Raw genomic sequence first — 16049 nt, 5'->3', positions numbered from 1 at the left:
TCTGCTGAATCAGATGAAGAAGGCAGTGTAGAGTGGTCATACTTTGATTTACCAAGGACCAATAATAAATTTGAAGGATCCCCGGGTCCAAACATATTTCCCAAAGATACACAGAGCGTATTTGAATATACACTCCTGGAAATTGAAATAAGAACACCGTGAATTCATTGTCCCAGGAAGGGGAAACTTTATTGACACATTCCTGGGGTCAGATACATCACATGATCACACTGACAGAACCACAGGCACATAGACACAGGCAACAGAGCATGCACAATGTCGGCACTAGTACAGTGTATATCCACCTTTCGCAGCAATGCAGGCTGCTATTCTCCCATGGAGACGATCGTAGAGATGCTGGATGTAGTCCTGTGGAACGGCTTGCCATGCCATTTCCACCTGGCGCCTCAGTTGGACCAGCGTTCGTGCTGGACGTGCAGACCGCGTGAGACGACGCTTCATCCAGTCCCAAACATGCTCAATGGGGGACAGATCCGGAGATCTTGCTGGCCAGGGTAGTTGACTTACACCTTCTAGAGCACGTTGGGTGGCACGGGATACATGCGGACGTGCATTGTCCTGTTGGAACAGCAAGTTCCCTTGCCGGTCTAGGAATGGTAGAACGATGGGTTCGATGACGGTTTGGATGTACCGTGCACTATTCAGTGTCCCCTCGACGATCACCAGTGGTGTACGGCCAGTGTAGGAGATCGCTCCCCACACCATGATGCCGGGTGTTGGCCCTGTGTGCCTCGGTCGTATGCAGTCCTGATTGTGGCGCTCACCTGCACGGTGCCAAACACGCATACGACCATCATTGGCACCAAGGCAGAAGCGACTCTCATCGCTGAAGACGACACGTCTCCATTCGTCCCTCCATTCACGCCTGTCGCGACACCACTGGAGGCGGGCTGCACGATGTTGGGGCGTGAGCGGAAGACGGCCTAACGGTGTGCGGGACCGTAGCCCAGCTTCATGGAGACGGTTGCGAATGGTCCTCGCCGATACCCCAGGAGCAACAGTGTTCCTAATTCGCTGGGAAGTGGCGGTGCGGTCCCCTACGGCACTGCGTAGGATCCTACGGTCTTGGCGTGCATCCGTGCGTCGCTGCGGTCCGGTCCCAGGTCGACGGGCACGTGCACCTTCCGCCGACCACTGGCGACAACATCGATGTACTGTGGAGACCTCACGCCCCACGTGTTGAGCAATTCGGCGGTACGTCCACCCGGCCTCCCGCATGCCCACTATACGCCCTCGCTCAAAGTCCGTCAACTGCACATACGGTTCACGTCCACGCTGTCGCGGCATGCTACCAGTGTTAAAGACTGCGATGGAGCTCCGTATGCCACGGCAAACTGGCTGACACTGACGGCGGCGGTGCACAAATGCTGCGCAGCTAGCGCCATTCGACGGCCAACACCGCGGTTCCTGGTGTGTCCGCTGTGCCGTGCGTGTGATCATTGCTTGTACAGCCCTCTCGCAGTGTCCGGAGCAAGTATGGTGGGTCTGACACACCGGTGTCAATGTGTTCTTTTTTCCATTTCCAGGAGTGTATTAGCAACGAAACCAACAAGTACTACAGTCAAAATTGCAATAGAAGGAAACTGGATTTTAAAAAATGACAAATTTGTCGACGTTACGGAACCCGAACTTAGAAAATGGTTTGGGCTTGCTATCCTTATGGGAATTGTAAAAAAAGCAAGAATCGATGATTATTGGTCAACGAATCCGTTGATAGACACACCGATATTTCGCAAAACCATATCCCGCAACCGATTCAGACAAATATTATCAATTTTAAATTTTTCCGACAGCAACAATAAACCGGATAATACCGACCGGCTTGTCAAAGTGCAAAAGTTTAAAGAAATTTTTAATTTAAGTCAAAACATCTCAATTGATGATGGCGTGGACGATTAAATTTTAAAGTTAACAATCCGTCGAAAATTACGAAATACGGCATACTCATTTGAATTTTGTGTGATTCGATTACAGAATACTTTTCCTCATTCAAGATATATTCCGACGCTGGACAATCTTTAGCAAGAACAGTGATGGAACTATTAACACCTTCTGATGGAAAGTGGCGTCACCTCTGAATGGATAATTATTATAACAGTGTAGAACTTGCAGAGAAGTTACTTGAAAAGAAAATTCGACTTTATGGAACGATACGGCAAAATAGAGGATTTCCGGAAAATTAAAGCGCGCAAAAGTCAATGTGTTTGAAGCTTGTCATCAACGGAAAGGTGACAAGCGGCCGGCGACAAGCCAAGTAATCCGAGTTAGCGCTGCCGGCGCCAAGCGAATAAATTTGTACGAGACGTGCGGACGGGAAAGTGCTGAAAGTAACATCAGAACTACGAAGCACAAGAAAAGCGTATCTGTGAGTAATTGTTCGTAGATCTCGTGTGGGTGAGTTGACAGAGCGTGAGGTCGTCGTACCAAAGATTCAGCGTTCTAACCCCACTGACGATTTTTTTTTTCTGTTTAAGCTTGAAATTGTTATATGTAATTTGCTTCACACATTTCTTCGTATCGAACCATTCTTGTGAAGCCATTGTTCCTGAATGAACGAGACTGTGTGTGTGTGTGTGTGTGTGTGTGTGTGTGTGTGTGTGTGTGTGTGTGTGTGTATGTATGTGTGTTTCGTTATTTTTCTGTTCTGAGTATATATTTTGCGAAATTATAAATGTACTCTATAGGTTTACCAGTTTCAAAGAAACGAAGCGAAAGCAAAATGCCAAGAGAACTTTGCTGTAAACTGCAAACATCCCTTTTATATGTCATACACATGTTGCCCCAAATGACGCTACAGTAAAAAAATTGTCATTATTGAGATTTGAACCCGGAATTCTTGGCACGACGATCCAACGCTCTACAAAATTCCCCATGTAAGCTACACACGTTAGTTACTCACAATTACGCTGTTCCTGTCGACCGTAGTTCTGGTTTTACTTTTGATTAATATTTGCGGCCGTTCTGCTGGATGAAAGCGCACAGTACAAACTCAATCGGAGTTTTGGTTGATACTCTATCGACATACAACGTTTGGTATCGATCTGACAAGGGAACCTACCCATCGCACCCCCCTCAGACTTCGTTATAAATTGACGCAGTGGATAGGCCTTGAAAAACTGAACACAGCTGAATCGAGAAAACAGGAAGAAGTTGTGTGAAACTATGAAAAAATAAGCAAAATATACAAACTGAGTAGTCCATGTGCAAGATAGGCAACATCAAGGACAATGTGAGCCGAGGAGCGCCGTGGTCCCGTGGTTAGAGTGAACGGCTGTGGAACGAGAGGTTCTTGGTTCGCGTCCTCCCTCGAGTGAAAATTTTATTTTCTTTATTTTCGCAAAGTTACGATCTGTCCGTTCATTCATTGACGTCTCTGTTCACTGTAATAAGTTTAGTGTCTGTGTTTTGCGACCGCACCGCAAAACCGTACGATTAGTAGACGAAAGGACGTGCCTCTCCAATGGGAACCGAAAACATTTGATCGCAAGGTCATAGGTCAACCGATTCCTCCACAGGAAAACACGTCTGATATATTCTATACGACACTGGTGACGGCATGTGCGTCACATGACAGGAATATGTTGTCGACCCACCTAACTTGTACACTTGGCGAATGAGCAAAAAGATTCTTCTACCTTGCCCGATTTAGGTTTTCTTGTGGATGTGATAATCACTCCCAAAAAACTGATGAAAACATAAGAGTTTGTCACATAAACTGAACAAATGAGTGCAACAGTTTCACAGTCGCACAGTTTTCCCTGTGCTCTGTCAAAACATATGTTTTTTTACGTTTTCAGATGTTTCCGTGTGTAGACCGTCAAATCCTGCATATGTCTAAGCAAATCTAAACATGTCCTGGAATTTTGGAGAGCGAAGTTGATTATGTGTGAGTGCCTGAACTTTAATAATTGTCTGAAAATAAAAAATTAAAGTTTTCACTCGAGAGAAGATTTGAACCAAAGACCTCTCGTTCCGCAGTTGCTCACGCTAACCACGGGACCATGGCGCTCGCAAGCTGACAGTCTCCTAGATGTTGCCAACCTTGCGCATGGCCTACTCAGTTTGTATATTTTGCTGATTTTTTTCATAGTTCCACACAACTTCTTCCTGTTTTCTCGATTGATCTGTGTTCAGTTTTTCAAGGCCTATCCCTGTGCCAACTTCTAACTAAATCTGAGGGGGGTGCGATGGGGAGGTTCCCTTGCGAGAGGCTGACATCTGGAGGTTTGGATGTGAGCACTAAGCCCACACGACGGTAACGGGCTGTGGTAAATACACTCGCAGCTGTGGCTTTAGGGAATTCCACAGTTTTGCTATTAACTCTCATCGTAGCCTGCCTCAAATTCAGCAGCAGCAGCCGATCAGCTGTTGCATGTACTGCAGCCAATATGTGAACTAATTTCGTTTTATTTTGCTTACGACAAAAACACTATTCTCACATGTTTTTATATACACTCCTGGAAATTGAAATAAGAACACCGTGAATTCATTGTCCCAGGAAGGGGAAACTTTATTGACACATTCCTGGGGTCAGATACATCACATGATCACACTGACAGAACCACAGGCACATAGACACAGGCAACAGAGCATGCACAATGTCGGCACTAGTACAGTGTATATCCACCTTTCGCAGCAATGCAGGCTGCTATTCTCCCATGGAGACGATCGTAGAGATGCTGGATGTAGTCCTGTGGAACGGCTTGCCATGCCATTTCCACCTGGCGCCTCAGTTGGACCAGCGTTCGTGCTGGACGTGCAGACCGCGTGAGACGACGCTTCATCCAGTCCCAAACATGCTCAATGGGGGACAGATCCGGAGATCTTGCTGGCCAGGGTAGTTGACTTACACCTTCTAGAGCACGTTGGGTGGCACGGGATACATGCGGACGTGCGTTGTCCTGTTGGAACAGCAAGTTCCCTTGCCGGTCTAGGAATGGTAGAACGATGGGTTCGATGACGGTTTGGATGTACCGTGCACTATTCAGTGTCCCCTCGACGATCACCAGTGGTGTACGGCCAGTGTAGGAGATCGCTCCCCACACCATGATGCCGGGTGTTGGCCCTGTGTGCCTCGGTCGTATGCAGTCCTGATTGTGGCGCTCACCTGCACGGTGCCAAACACGCATACGACCATCATTGGCACCAAGGCAGAAGCGACTCTCATCGCTGAAGACGACACGTCTCCATTCGTCCCTCCATTCACGCCTGTCGCGACACCACTGGAGGCGGGCTGCACGATGTTGGGGCGTGAGCGGAAGACGGCCTAACGGTGTGCGGGACCGTAGCCCAGCTTCATGGAGACGGTTGCGAATGGTCCTCGCCGATACCCCAGGAGCAACAGTGTTCCTAATTCGCTGGGAAGTGGCAGTGCGGTCCCCTACGGCACTGCGTAGGATCCTACGGTCTTGGCGTGCATCCGTGCGTCGCTGCGGTCCGGTCCCAGGTCGACGGGCACGTGCACCTTCCGCCGACCACTGGCGACAACATCGATGTACTGTGGAGACCTCACGCCCCACGTGTTGAGCAATTCGGCGGTACGTCCACCCGGCCTCCCGCATGCCCACTATACGCCCTCGCTCAAAGTCCGTCAACTGCACATACGGTTCACGTCCACGCTGTCGCGGCATGCTACCAGTGTTAAAGACTGCGATGGAGCTCCGTATGCCACGGCAAACTGGCTGACACTGACGGCGGCGGTGCACAAATGCTGCGCAGCTAGCGCCATTCGACGGCCAACATCGCGGTTCCTGGTGTGTCCGCTGTGCCGTGCATGTGATCATTGCTTGTACAGCCCTCTCGCAGTGTCCGGAGCAAGTATGGTGGGTCTGACACACCGGTGTCAATGTGTTCTATTTTCCATTTCCAGGAGTGTAAATAAAGTTATCTGCTATAGTGAAACTTCTCTCATTTTAACATTAATATTTCCTCTAGTCACTTAATTTTGCAGTTCTACTTTTATTTGTGTCCGCCCCCGGTATTTGAGTGGTCAGCGCGAAAGAATGTCAATCCTAAGGGCCCTGGTTCGATTCCCGGCCAGGTCGCAGATTTTCTCCGCTCAGGGACTGCGTTTTGCGTTGTCCTAATCACCATCATCTCATCCCCATGTACGCGCACCTCACCGAAGTGGCGTCAAATCGAAAGACTTGCACCCAGCGAACGGTCTACCCGACGGGAGGCCCTAGTCACACGACATATACGTTTTCACTTTTATTTGTGGAATATTGCACATGATATATATCGATTTATGTCGGAGTGCCAACTTCAGATCCACTTTAGGGCCAAAATTTAATTAATTAGTATCCGTTGTGTACATATGTAAGTACTGGTTTTTACGAATAGATCTGTATCAGGGGGAAATTCCGGTCCAGAAGTAAAAGTATGGTAGATCCCACACTGCCACAATCATCGGTATTTCCTTCCGAAGAAGTACAACAGGCAATGGTTTGAAGCGTTTCAGCACTCATAAAAATGGTTCAAATGGCTCTGAGCACTATGCAACTTAACTTCTCAGATCATCAGTCCCCTAGACTTAGAACCACTTAAACCTAACTAACCTAAGGACATCACACACATCCATGCCCGAGGCAGGTATCGAACCAGCGACCGTAGCGGTCGCGCGGTTCCAGACTGTAGCGCCTAGAACCGCTCGGCCACCCCGGCAGGCCAGCACTCATACAAGAGTCACCAGGTCGCGCCTTTGCCCTCCAAGGACAGACTTTGCGAACCAGATTTTCACAGTCATTGTTATGAAAGATTTCGTATCGGTTACATCTGGTTCACAGACGAAACACACTTCCACCTGAATGGAATCCCCCAAAATGGAAATTTTGGCCTTTCGAAAAGCCCCATCTGTTTGGAGAAGTGGAACTACTACACTCCCCGAAAGTTACTGTTTGGACTTCGGTATGCATCAGAACCATTATCGAACCAATTTTCGTATGAGAACCGATAAGTAGCAAAACTTTCCGCAGAAGTTCAGGAACAACGCCTCGCCATACAGCAAGCGTTGAAGGATCGACGAGGCACTGAGTGCTCTTAATACAAGGTGGGGCCCGACCACATCGCATCGAACGCGTGGTTTCCTGATGTATACTTCGGAAAATTGAGTCCATGCGTTGGATTATCGCAAATTTACTGACGCATGCTTGGATTGGGCTCCATCCTACCATACCTGACGCTTTGTCGCTACGTTTTGTGGGATACATCGAAAGATGTTGTCTACCGGAACTATTCCACCACGCTGAGCGGACTTCAGTCGTTGATGTGTGTGTCAACTGAATCCATTTCGGACCAGATACTATAAGATGTAATCCAGCGGAGTGTGCGCTGATATGAAACTTCCTGGCAGATTAAAACTGTGTGCCCGATCGAGACTCGAACTCGGTTTGGAAGGTAGGGGACGAGACACTGGCAGAAGTGAAGCTGTGAGACCGGGCGTGAGTCGTGCTTCGGTAGCTCAGATGGTAGAGCACTTGCTCGCGAAAGGCAAAGGTCGCGAGTTCGAGTCTCGGTCGGGCACACAGTTTTAATCTGCCAGGAAGTTTTATAAGATGTAATGCCAAATTTCACTGTTAGTTTGCACCTCGTCTCTGTTGAGAGCGGTGCACATTGTGAAAAGCTCTGATGTGACCGCAAGAAATTGCTTTTAGAGGACGAGCTTATTCATACATACTGATACTATAGGAGCTTTACAGCGTATCGTGCTATCTGCTAGCAGCTTTCGTAGTGACTATTTCGAAATGTCTGTTTTATTTATTCGTATGGCTAGGGCACCCCGTCTGGCAGACCGTTCGCCGGGTGCCGGTCTTTCAATTTGACGCCACTTCGGCGACCTGCAGTCGATGAGGATGATAGGATGATGATGAGGACAGCACAACACCCAGTCCCTGGGCGGAGGAAATTCCCCGACCCATCCCCGGGCCCAGAGGATTGACAATCCGTCACGCTGACCATTTCTTTTTCGTTGATCTCATTTTGTTCTATATTGTTCGTTGAATTTGTTCGGGGCAGACGTGCGATGACACCCGTTTAGGTTCTTCGTTGATTCGTTCACTCAGTTTATTACAGAGAGTAGCTAACCGAATACGCTGAGCTACCGTGCCGGCGTTCAGCTACCGGGGGCGGACGATTTGTCTATATAAAATAGTTACAGCCTTCACACTAAGCATACCATTTGTTGCATTTTAATATAGCCTGTTGTTACTTGAATAATTAGTTTCCACCATTCCTGAGTCAAAATTTACGATAGAAACTTTAGGCTATATAAAAAAAATGAAACTGATCCTTGTCTTCATCGAGGTGCAATGGCTGCAGTGGATATTACTTCTTTAAAATGGCAGTGAGGTATCATTGAGTTATATTGAAATTATATAATATCAACTAGGCTCATAATCTTTATGCAATCGATCCATTAAATATCTGCGTGACCGGTATTCCTTACATGAAAATCTCATTTAATGCTATATTGGGCGCTACAGTCACAAGTTCGAATCCTGCCTCGGACATTGATGTGTGTGATGTTCTTAGGTTAGTTAGGCTTAAGTAGTTCTAAGTTCTAGGGGACTGATGACCTCAGATGTTAATTTCGATAGTGCTCAGAGCCATTTGAACCATTTTTTGCTGTATTCGGACTTAGTTTCTTAATTTGCAGGTTCTGTTTTAAAAATGGTAGTGAATTAACTAGAGCTAAATGCTGCTCTAAATTTCTACACGATTCGAATCGGTTCCCTTTTACAGACGGCCACATTTAACATTACCGAATTAATTTTCTCGCTAATATTTTTTGAAAGGTACTTTTCGAGTAGTTATCACGACATGATCAATGCTTAGAAGGATTATTATTTTTCAGAACGTTGTATACAACTGTCGTAAAGTTGGGCGACATTCAACAGAATAATAAAATAACATCAAATAGACATAATTCTTTTTATGTACTCAAGAAGACAAACATATTCTTCTTTGTTAGTAATTATAAAATGATTGTCCTTAGATGTCTCTGGGTCTTTTATTGTCTCAGCTTAATTTTCCGTCGTAGCACGGCGACAAAATGAAACTATCTCGTATTATTGAATTCGGAGTTCTACTTAAAAAAATTAAAAAGTGACTTTACAGAATTATTCTGCCGACCTTTCTTTTCATGTAGCTTCATTTTAAAACTAGGGGTCCTTTGTCGGAGACCAACCTTCGGGAATGAAATGTTGCTGTTCACCACGTTAGGTGTATCATTTTGAGAACACTGTGGAACAAACACCATTTTGATCCATGCAGCCACTATGAATCAGGACACAAAGAAATTAATGACATTAACTACCAGTGGTAATTGATTTATATATAAATGACGCAAGAATGAGATTTTCACTCTGCAGCGGAGTGTGCGCTGATATGAAACTTCCTGGCAGATTAAAACTGTGTGCCCGACCGAGACTCGGAGACGAGGTACTGGCGGAAGTAAAGCTGTGAGTACCGGGCGTGAGTCGTGCTTCGGTAGCTCAGTTGGTAGAGCACTTGCCCGCGAAAGGCACAGGTCCCGAGTTCGAGTCTCGGTCGGGCACACAGTTTTAATCTGCCAGGAAGTTTCATCAATGACGCAAGTTGAAAACTTGAGCTAGACCAGGATTGGAAGCCGAGTCTCCTGTTTGCTAGGCAGACGCGCTGACTACTACGCCATACAGACACAGCGGTCATCGCCTAAGATGGCTATAATTTCGCACAAGAACTCATCCACATACTTTGCCATGAACTACAACCACAACTAGACATCATTTGATAGATTGTACATCGTATATATGAATATATAAAGGAGACTGACATTGTCACGTACGCCTTGTAAATAATTGTTAACGCTTATTGCATGAAAGGTGGCGGAGTGTCTTTGTTACAGAATGGCGTAATGAACGATTGCCTATACTAGTGGAGGTTGGAACGCCAGTGGAGATGAAACGGCAGGCGGAACTGAAGCCCTGGGTGGAAGGCCCACACAGGTGTGGTGGTTCAGCTCCACACAGGAAGCGCCGAGAGGGACAGTCCGGATATCGGAGCGCGACGACACAATACAGTGGCGACCGGCCGCTACCGGCTGCTGTTGTAGCAGGGCCGGAAGGATAACACGACAATACTTCCGAACTCTGCAAATCTTGGATGCAGGTGAGAGGAGCGAAGAAGCGGCACCTCGGAAACCACGCAGGCTGGGTTATTTCCAAGGGTTTTTACTCAGAAGCGTACCATTGTACGAGTATAGATATTTCCTCGCAAACTTTCAGTGAAGGCGAACCTATACGATTCTGGACTTGATGTGAGTGTTGGAAGTCGTCGTTGAGTACACAGTGTTCACTAATTGAGAGAACGTTGACACGTTATCTGAATTCCGTCCTTGTGGCTGCGAGTTCGCGTTTCTCGTCTGTAGAACACAGAAAGGAGAAGACAGTACTAGACTATATTAGTCAGAGGACCGCCTTTTGCCGTCCTAGTGTTTGAAAGAGTTTATTTGAGGCTGGAGTTCTTCCATCGTTGCAGACGAGTACGATAACCATCACTTCGACAGAGCTCACGCAGTACATATGGTGATATCGCAAATTGCTTCGGCTTATTATGGCTATAAAAGCTAAGCAGCTGTGATCACTGAGGTTCCACACCACCTTAGATCATCTTTGAAAGTAGTGTCTTCTAGTGTTTGGTACGTAGATGATGACAGTCATTTCGCGTTACTGATATTAGACCGCGCAGTCATAATAAGGGGCAGAGCTGATCAGTAATTTTACTTAGGAAATGTTAACTTTGTAAAATAAAGGTTTTTTTAATCTACAATAAATATATAAGCAGGAACAACGTTTATCATTTAGTAGGATTAGTTGCCTTCATCTTTTATTTATGTTTACATTGTAATTTATAGAATTAAGAGATCCTAAGATCTGCTTCAGGGGGTAGTCAGACAGGGCCAAATCTTCATTTTAGCGTTTATTATTTTCCGTTGCGCACATTCATTTTACACCCTCCTGGAGTAGCATCTTGAAATGGTAAATGCATGGACTACCCTACGACGCCTCCCCTCAGTGCCAAATACTCAACTTATGCCACACGCTCCTGATGTAGAGTCCCTTAGCCATTATTCTCATTACCCGCGGCATTTCCGCCGATTCAATGGCTCAAATGGCTCTGAGCACTATGGGACTTAACATCTGAGCACATCAGCCCCCTAGAACTACGTAAACCTAACTAACCTAAGGACATCACGCACATCCGTGCCCGAGGCAGGATTCGAACCTGCGACCGTAGCGGTCGCGCGGTTCCAGACTGAAGCGCCTAGAACTGCACGGCCACACCGGCCGGCTCCGCCGATTACCGTAAGAGTTCGAGCCTGGTGCGCATCGGCACTGAGGAGATCATTGGCCATCATCGCCTTAATTACGTATGTGGTATCTGTTCCTTCGGCTAATGAGCAGCGGCACTAAGTGAGTAGTGTGTCGCGTAAGTTGAGAATTTCGGTCTAACGGGAGGGTGCTAGGGCAGTCTTTGTGGTTTTGGTGACCACTCTGTCCGGAAGGCGTAGTGGTCAGCGCATCTGCCTGTTAAGCAGGAGATCCTGGTTTTATGGCTGCCCGGGCGTGGCAACCATAATTTGGATATGGAGTACGACGTGACCAGTTTGTGACTAAAATCTGGTGGCAGGAAAACGATTAGTGACAAATAAGCGCAAGCTAGTATAAAACAGTTACTTACAAGGGAACCTCCCCATCGCACCCCCCTCAGATTTAGTTATAAGTTGGCACAGTGGCTAGGCCTTGAAAAACTGAACAAAGATCAATCGAGAAAACAGGAAGAAGTTGTGTGGAACTATGAAAAAAATAAGCAAAATATACAAACAGAGTAGTCCATGTCCAACATAAGCAATATCAAGGAGAGCATAGGCACAGTATCGCCGTGGTCCCGTGGTTAGCGTGAGCAGCTACGGAGCGAGAGGTCCTTGGTTCAAGTCATCCCTCGAGTGAAAAATTTACTTTCTTTATTTTAGCAAAGTTATGATCTGTCCATTCGTTCATTGACGTCACTCTTCACTGTAATAAGTTCAGTGTCTCTGTTTTGCGACAGCACCGCAAAACCGTGCGATTAGTAGACGAAAGAACGTGCCTCTCAAATGGGAACCGAAAACATTTGATCGCAAGGTCATAGGTCAACCGATTCCTCCACAGAAAAACACGTCTGATATATTCTATACGACACTGGTGACGGCATGTGCGTCACATGACAGGAATTTGTTGTCGACCCACCTAACTTATACACTTGGCGAATGGGTAAAAAGATTCTTCTACCTTGCCCGATTTAGGTTTTCTTGTGGATGTGATAATCACTCCCAAAAAACTGATGAAAACATAGTAGTTTGTCACATAAACTGAACATAAAAAATTAAAATTTTCACTCCAGGGAAGACTTGAACCAAGGACCACTCGTTCCGCAGCTGCTCACGCTAACCACGAGACCACGGCGCTCCTGAGGTCACGCTAGCCTTGACGTTAAATATCTTCCTCATGAACTACTAAGTTTATATATTTTGCTCATTTTTTCATATTACCACACAACTTCTTCCTGTTTTCTCGATTGATGTGTGTTCAGTTTTTCAAGGCCTATCCACTGTGCGAACTTATAACTAAATCTGAGGGGGGTGCGATGGGGAGGTTCCCTTGTTAGCTTTATTGACAGCGAAGAGTGTCCAAAGAATATTCCCGATTCGTGGCCTAAGTCATTATACAATACTGAATCACACAGCGAGCTAGCTAACCAGACAACGAACGACGTTACTGACGACTGCAAAGAGTTGTCTGCAACTCCCTGATTCGGGGCCAGCGCTCCTGTTATATCGTGTAGCCAGAGGGCGCTGTACGCCCCAGCTCGGCAATGGCGCGACGTCTTCGGTCGGCGGCAACGCCATGCGCCGCCTGCGGTCGCGACTGGAAACTGTGGCGAGCGATGCGACGGCAGGGCGCGCGCGCTATTCGGTTGGGTCCGCGGATACGACACCTGATTCGAAACCGTCTGGCACAAATTTTCAACTTGCCACATTGACACAAACCAGTGCCCACTGCCAGCTAATGTTACTAATTCCTTTATGTCTCGATTCGTACAGATGTGTCGGTTGCAGGTGCCGCTGCCTCTGGGCATAATGGCGATCCTGTGCATCAACATCGGCACCGACCTGTGGCCGGCCATCTCGCTGGCGTACGAGCAGGCGGAGCAGGACATAATGACGCGCCGGCCGCGGGACCCGGTGCACGACAAGCTGGTGAACTCGCGCCTCATCTGCATCGCATACCTACACATCGGGCAGCTGCAGGCTGCCGCCGGCTTCTTCGCCTACTTCACAGTCATGGCACTCAACGGCTTCATGCCCTGCCGCCTCTTCGGCCTCCTCGAGGTAACACCGCTCTCCGCTACTCGGAATAGACCTGTTCAAAATGGATCTGAGCTCTATGGGACTTAACATCTGAGGTCATCAGTCCTCTACTTTATCCTAACTAACCTAAGGATATCACATACATCCCGATGCAGGATTCGAACCTGCGACTGTAGCAGCAGCGCGTAGAGCCGCTCGGCCCCAGCGGCCGGCAATACACCAGTTTTCTGCTACTCACCCGACAGTGTGTTGCGGAGGGTTCATACCTGTAGTACCACTCACAATTGCTACCTGTCCTGTTCCAATCGCGAATAGTGTGCGGGAAGAATGAAAGTTAGCAAGTGCCAGAATGGGCTCGGATTTCCCTGATTTTCCCATCAAGATCGTGCCTATAACAAAGTGAAAGGAACTAACGCTTCAAACTGTGAGTTGTATTAATGTAACCGCTAACTGCAGTGCAGATTCAACGTTGTTAGATTTGTCGCCTAGACAACAAGCAAGAGAATTTCGTGGAAGCTAAAAGCTGTCGCCATACACCGTGTGCAGTGATTTATTGAAAAAATAAAAAGAATGCTAATGTTACCTTTCGCTAGATGAATAACATGTGACAATATAGCAAGACCACAGTCTACAATTTCATATTTGTGTCTTACAAGTCAAAATCCAATAAAAAAAATGAATCTTTGAGTCATTGACGCTGTCGTGTGCGCCTTTGACCAGAAGCAAGAAAAGAAAATGTACGAATGCAGCGGGGGTAATATTTAATAAAATGTTCTTGGGCTTCCTGCAGCGTCAAGTGGTTAAAATACGACCAGTTTTCGAGCAAGCGCTTCTTCGTCGTTGTCAAGTGGAGTAACTGCTGATAGATTGGCTGTACGCCCTCATATACTCTCTAGCTGCCGGATGTGACGTCAGTGGTACTCATAAGCAAACGTGTTTACTGCGCCTGCTTCAACCTCGCAATCGCTGCGTCACAGCCAGAAGCTCGTAGAGTCCTTGTAGACTGCACAGCGGCTCATCAGGAAATGTTGAATCGATATCCGCTCCACTCAAGCTCTACAAGTTTCTCCATATCCTCCAACGCCAAGTTTTCCGCCTCGCTTCCCCCACAAGAATCCTTTACCAACTCATCAAATTCCCACCTCTATTCACACATCAAACACCTACGAACAACCTACACCATGCATAAACTCGACTCCAGCAGTCCTATTCTGTTACCTCTCCTTTCGCTGTCGCGCTTCTACACACACATCCCACCAACCCTCCACCTGCACACCCTCCACGGCCTCTCCCAAAGAAATTTCGACTGCTCCCTCTCCCAGATCACAAATTCTACCCTGACATATTCCCGTCCTACCAACTCCGAATCCACGGCAACCTATCCAACCCCCCTCTCCCAAAGGCTCCCTTCTCATTGTCTCCCGATACGACTCCTCCTTTTCCCTGTCATCCCCACTATCTGTTCTCCTCAAATTTATGGAACCCAATACCAGCTACACCTCTCTTCTTGTCCTCCACAGCCACCCCTGTCTCGTCATCACCTCTCACCAGTTCTCAGTCATCATCACTACCACTCTCGTATCTCCCTCCATACCAACATTTCTTTTCATCAATAATCAACCATCCCAGGGCAGGTCCTTTTCCAGTTTTAGGAAACGTCTACAGTGCTTCGTTTTCAACCGCCTCTCTCTCTTCTGTTGTTTTCAGTGTTTTTCAAGTGTTTTTCTCAGGTCTTCAACTTTCTTCAGGTGTTCTTCAGCTGGTTTAACTGTGCTGTCTGTCCACATTTTCATCACTATTTTTAAACTATTTCTGAAGACAGATTATTTCGTACTTTCTCCCATTAACATCATTTTTTAAAATAATTCATGGTAAATATTTATCCTTGCTTTATGTTCAGCGCCTGAGTTAGAGAATAATGTCTACTGGCTGAAGAGTGTGTTGACTGTACTGCTGCCAGTCCCCTCCCCCCCCTCCCCACACATGTGGCGGTGGGGGGAATAACAATATAGGAAAAGAAACTTAATCAGGAATCGTTCCACTTGACAACTGCCAATAAGTAAAAAAATGGAAATTTGTGGTAAGGTCTTATGGGACCAAACTTCTGAGGTCATCGGTCCCTAAGCGTACACACTACTTAATCTTACTTAAACTAACTTAGCTAAGGACTGCACACACACCCATCCCCGAGAGAAGACTCGAACCTCCGACGGGGTGCCAGTAAGTGCTTAGACGAAAGCTCACGGTGTTTTAACCACTTGATGGAGCTGGAAGCCTGAGAACATTGTATTCACGAAAAGAAAGCTTTGCCACTAAAGTGGTTTACTTCAGTTTAATTGATCCTTTACCATCAATGTGAAATATTGAAAGATGCTTCACTCTTTTTTTTCGTTTCCTTATAAACTCGAAAGACGTCACTTCCACAAGATAGGTAAAACTCAGCTCTGACGTGACGTAATACTATATTTATCTGATTAATTCTATCTTTCTAACCAGTACCTATTCAGTTTTGAAATAATATCTGCAAGACCATGGCAGAAAATAACTCCAGAAGTGCATTTCTACTCAGCTTCCCACATTGTATACCTCAACAGCATAACAAACATTACAGGATGGGAGTATGTTTGATTTAACACAGCTC

At 46.7% G+C, this 16049-nt stretch overlaps 1 protein-coding gene across 1 annotated transcript in view; it reads left to right on the top strand.

Annotated features, from left to right (window-relative positions):
* LOC126233235 (sodium/potassium-transporting ATPase subunit alpha-like) overlaps positions 1–16049 on the top strand; it is a 174557-nt gene that overhangs the window by 150104 nt on the left and 8404 nt on the right. The window contains exon 8 of the mRNA XM_049942852.1: positions 13157–13429. Coding sequence (XP_049798809.1) covers positions 13157–13429 — 273 coding nt within the window. The remainder of the gene's footprint in view (positions 1–13156; positions 13430–16049) is intronic.

This window comes from Schistocerca nitens, chromosome 1 (assembly GCF_023898315.1).
Source record: "Schistocerca nitens isolate TAMUIC-IGC-003100 chromosome 1, iqSchNite1.1, whole genome shotgun sequence".
NCBI classification, from domain to species: domain Eukaryota; kingdom Metazoa; phylum Arthropoda; class Insecta; order Orthoptera; family Acrididae; genus Schistocerca; species Schistocerca nitens.
Note: the sequence above shows the minus strand (reverse complement) of the source record. Positions and strands in the feature narration are given on the sequence as shown.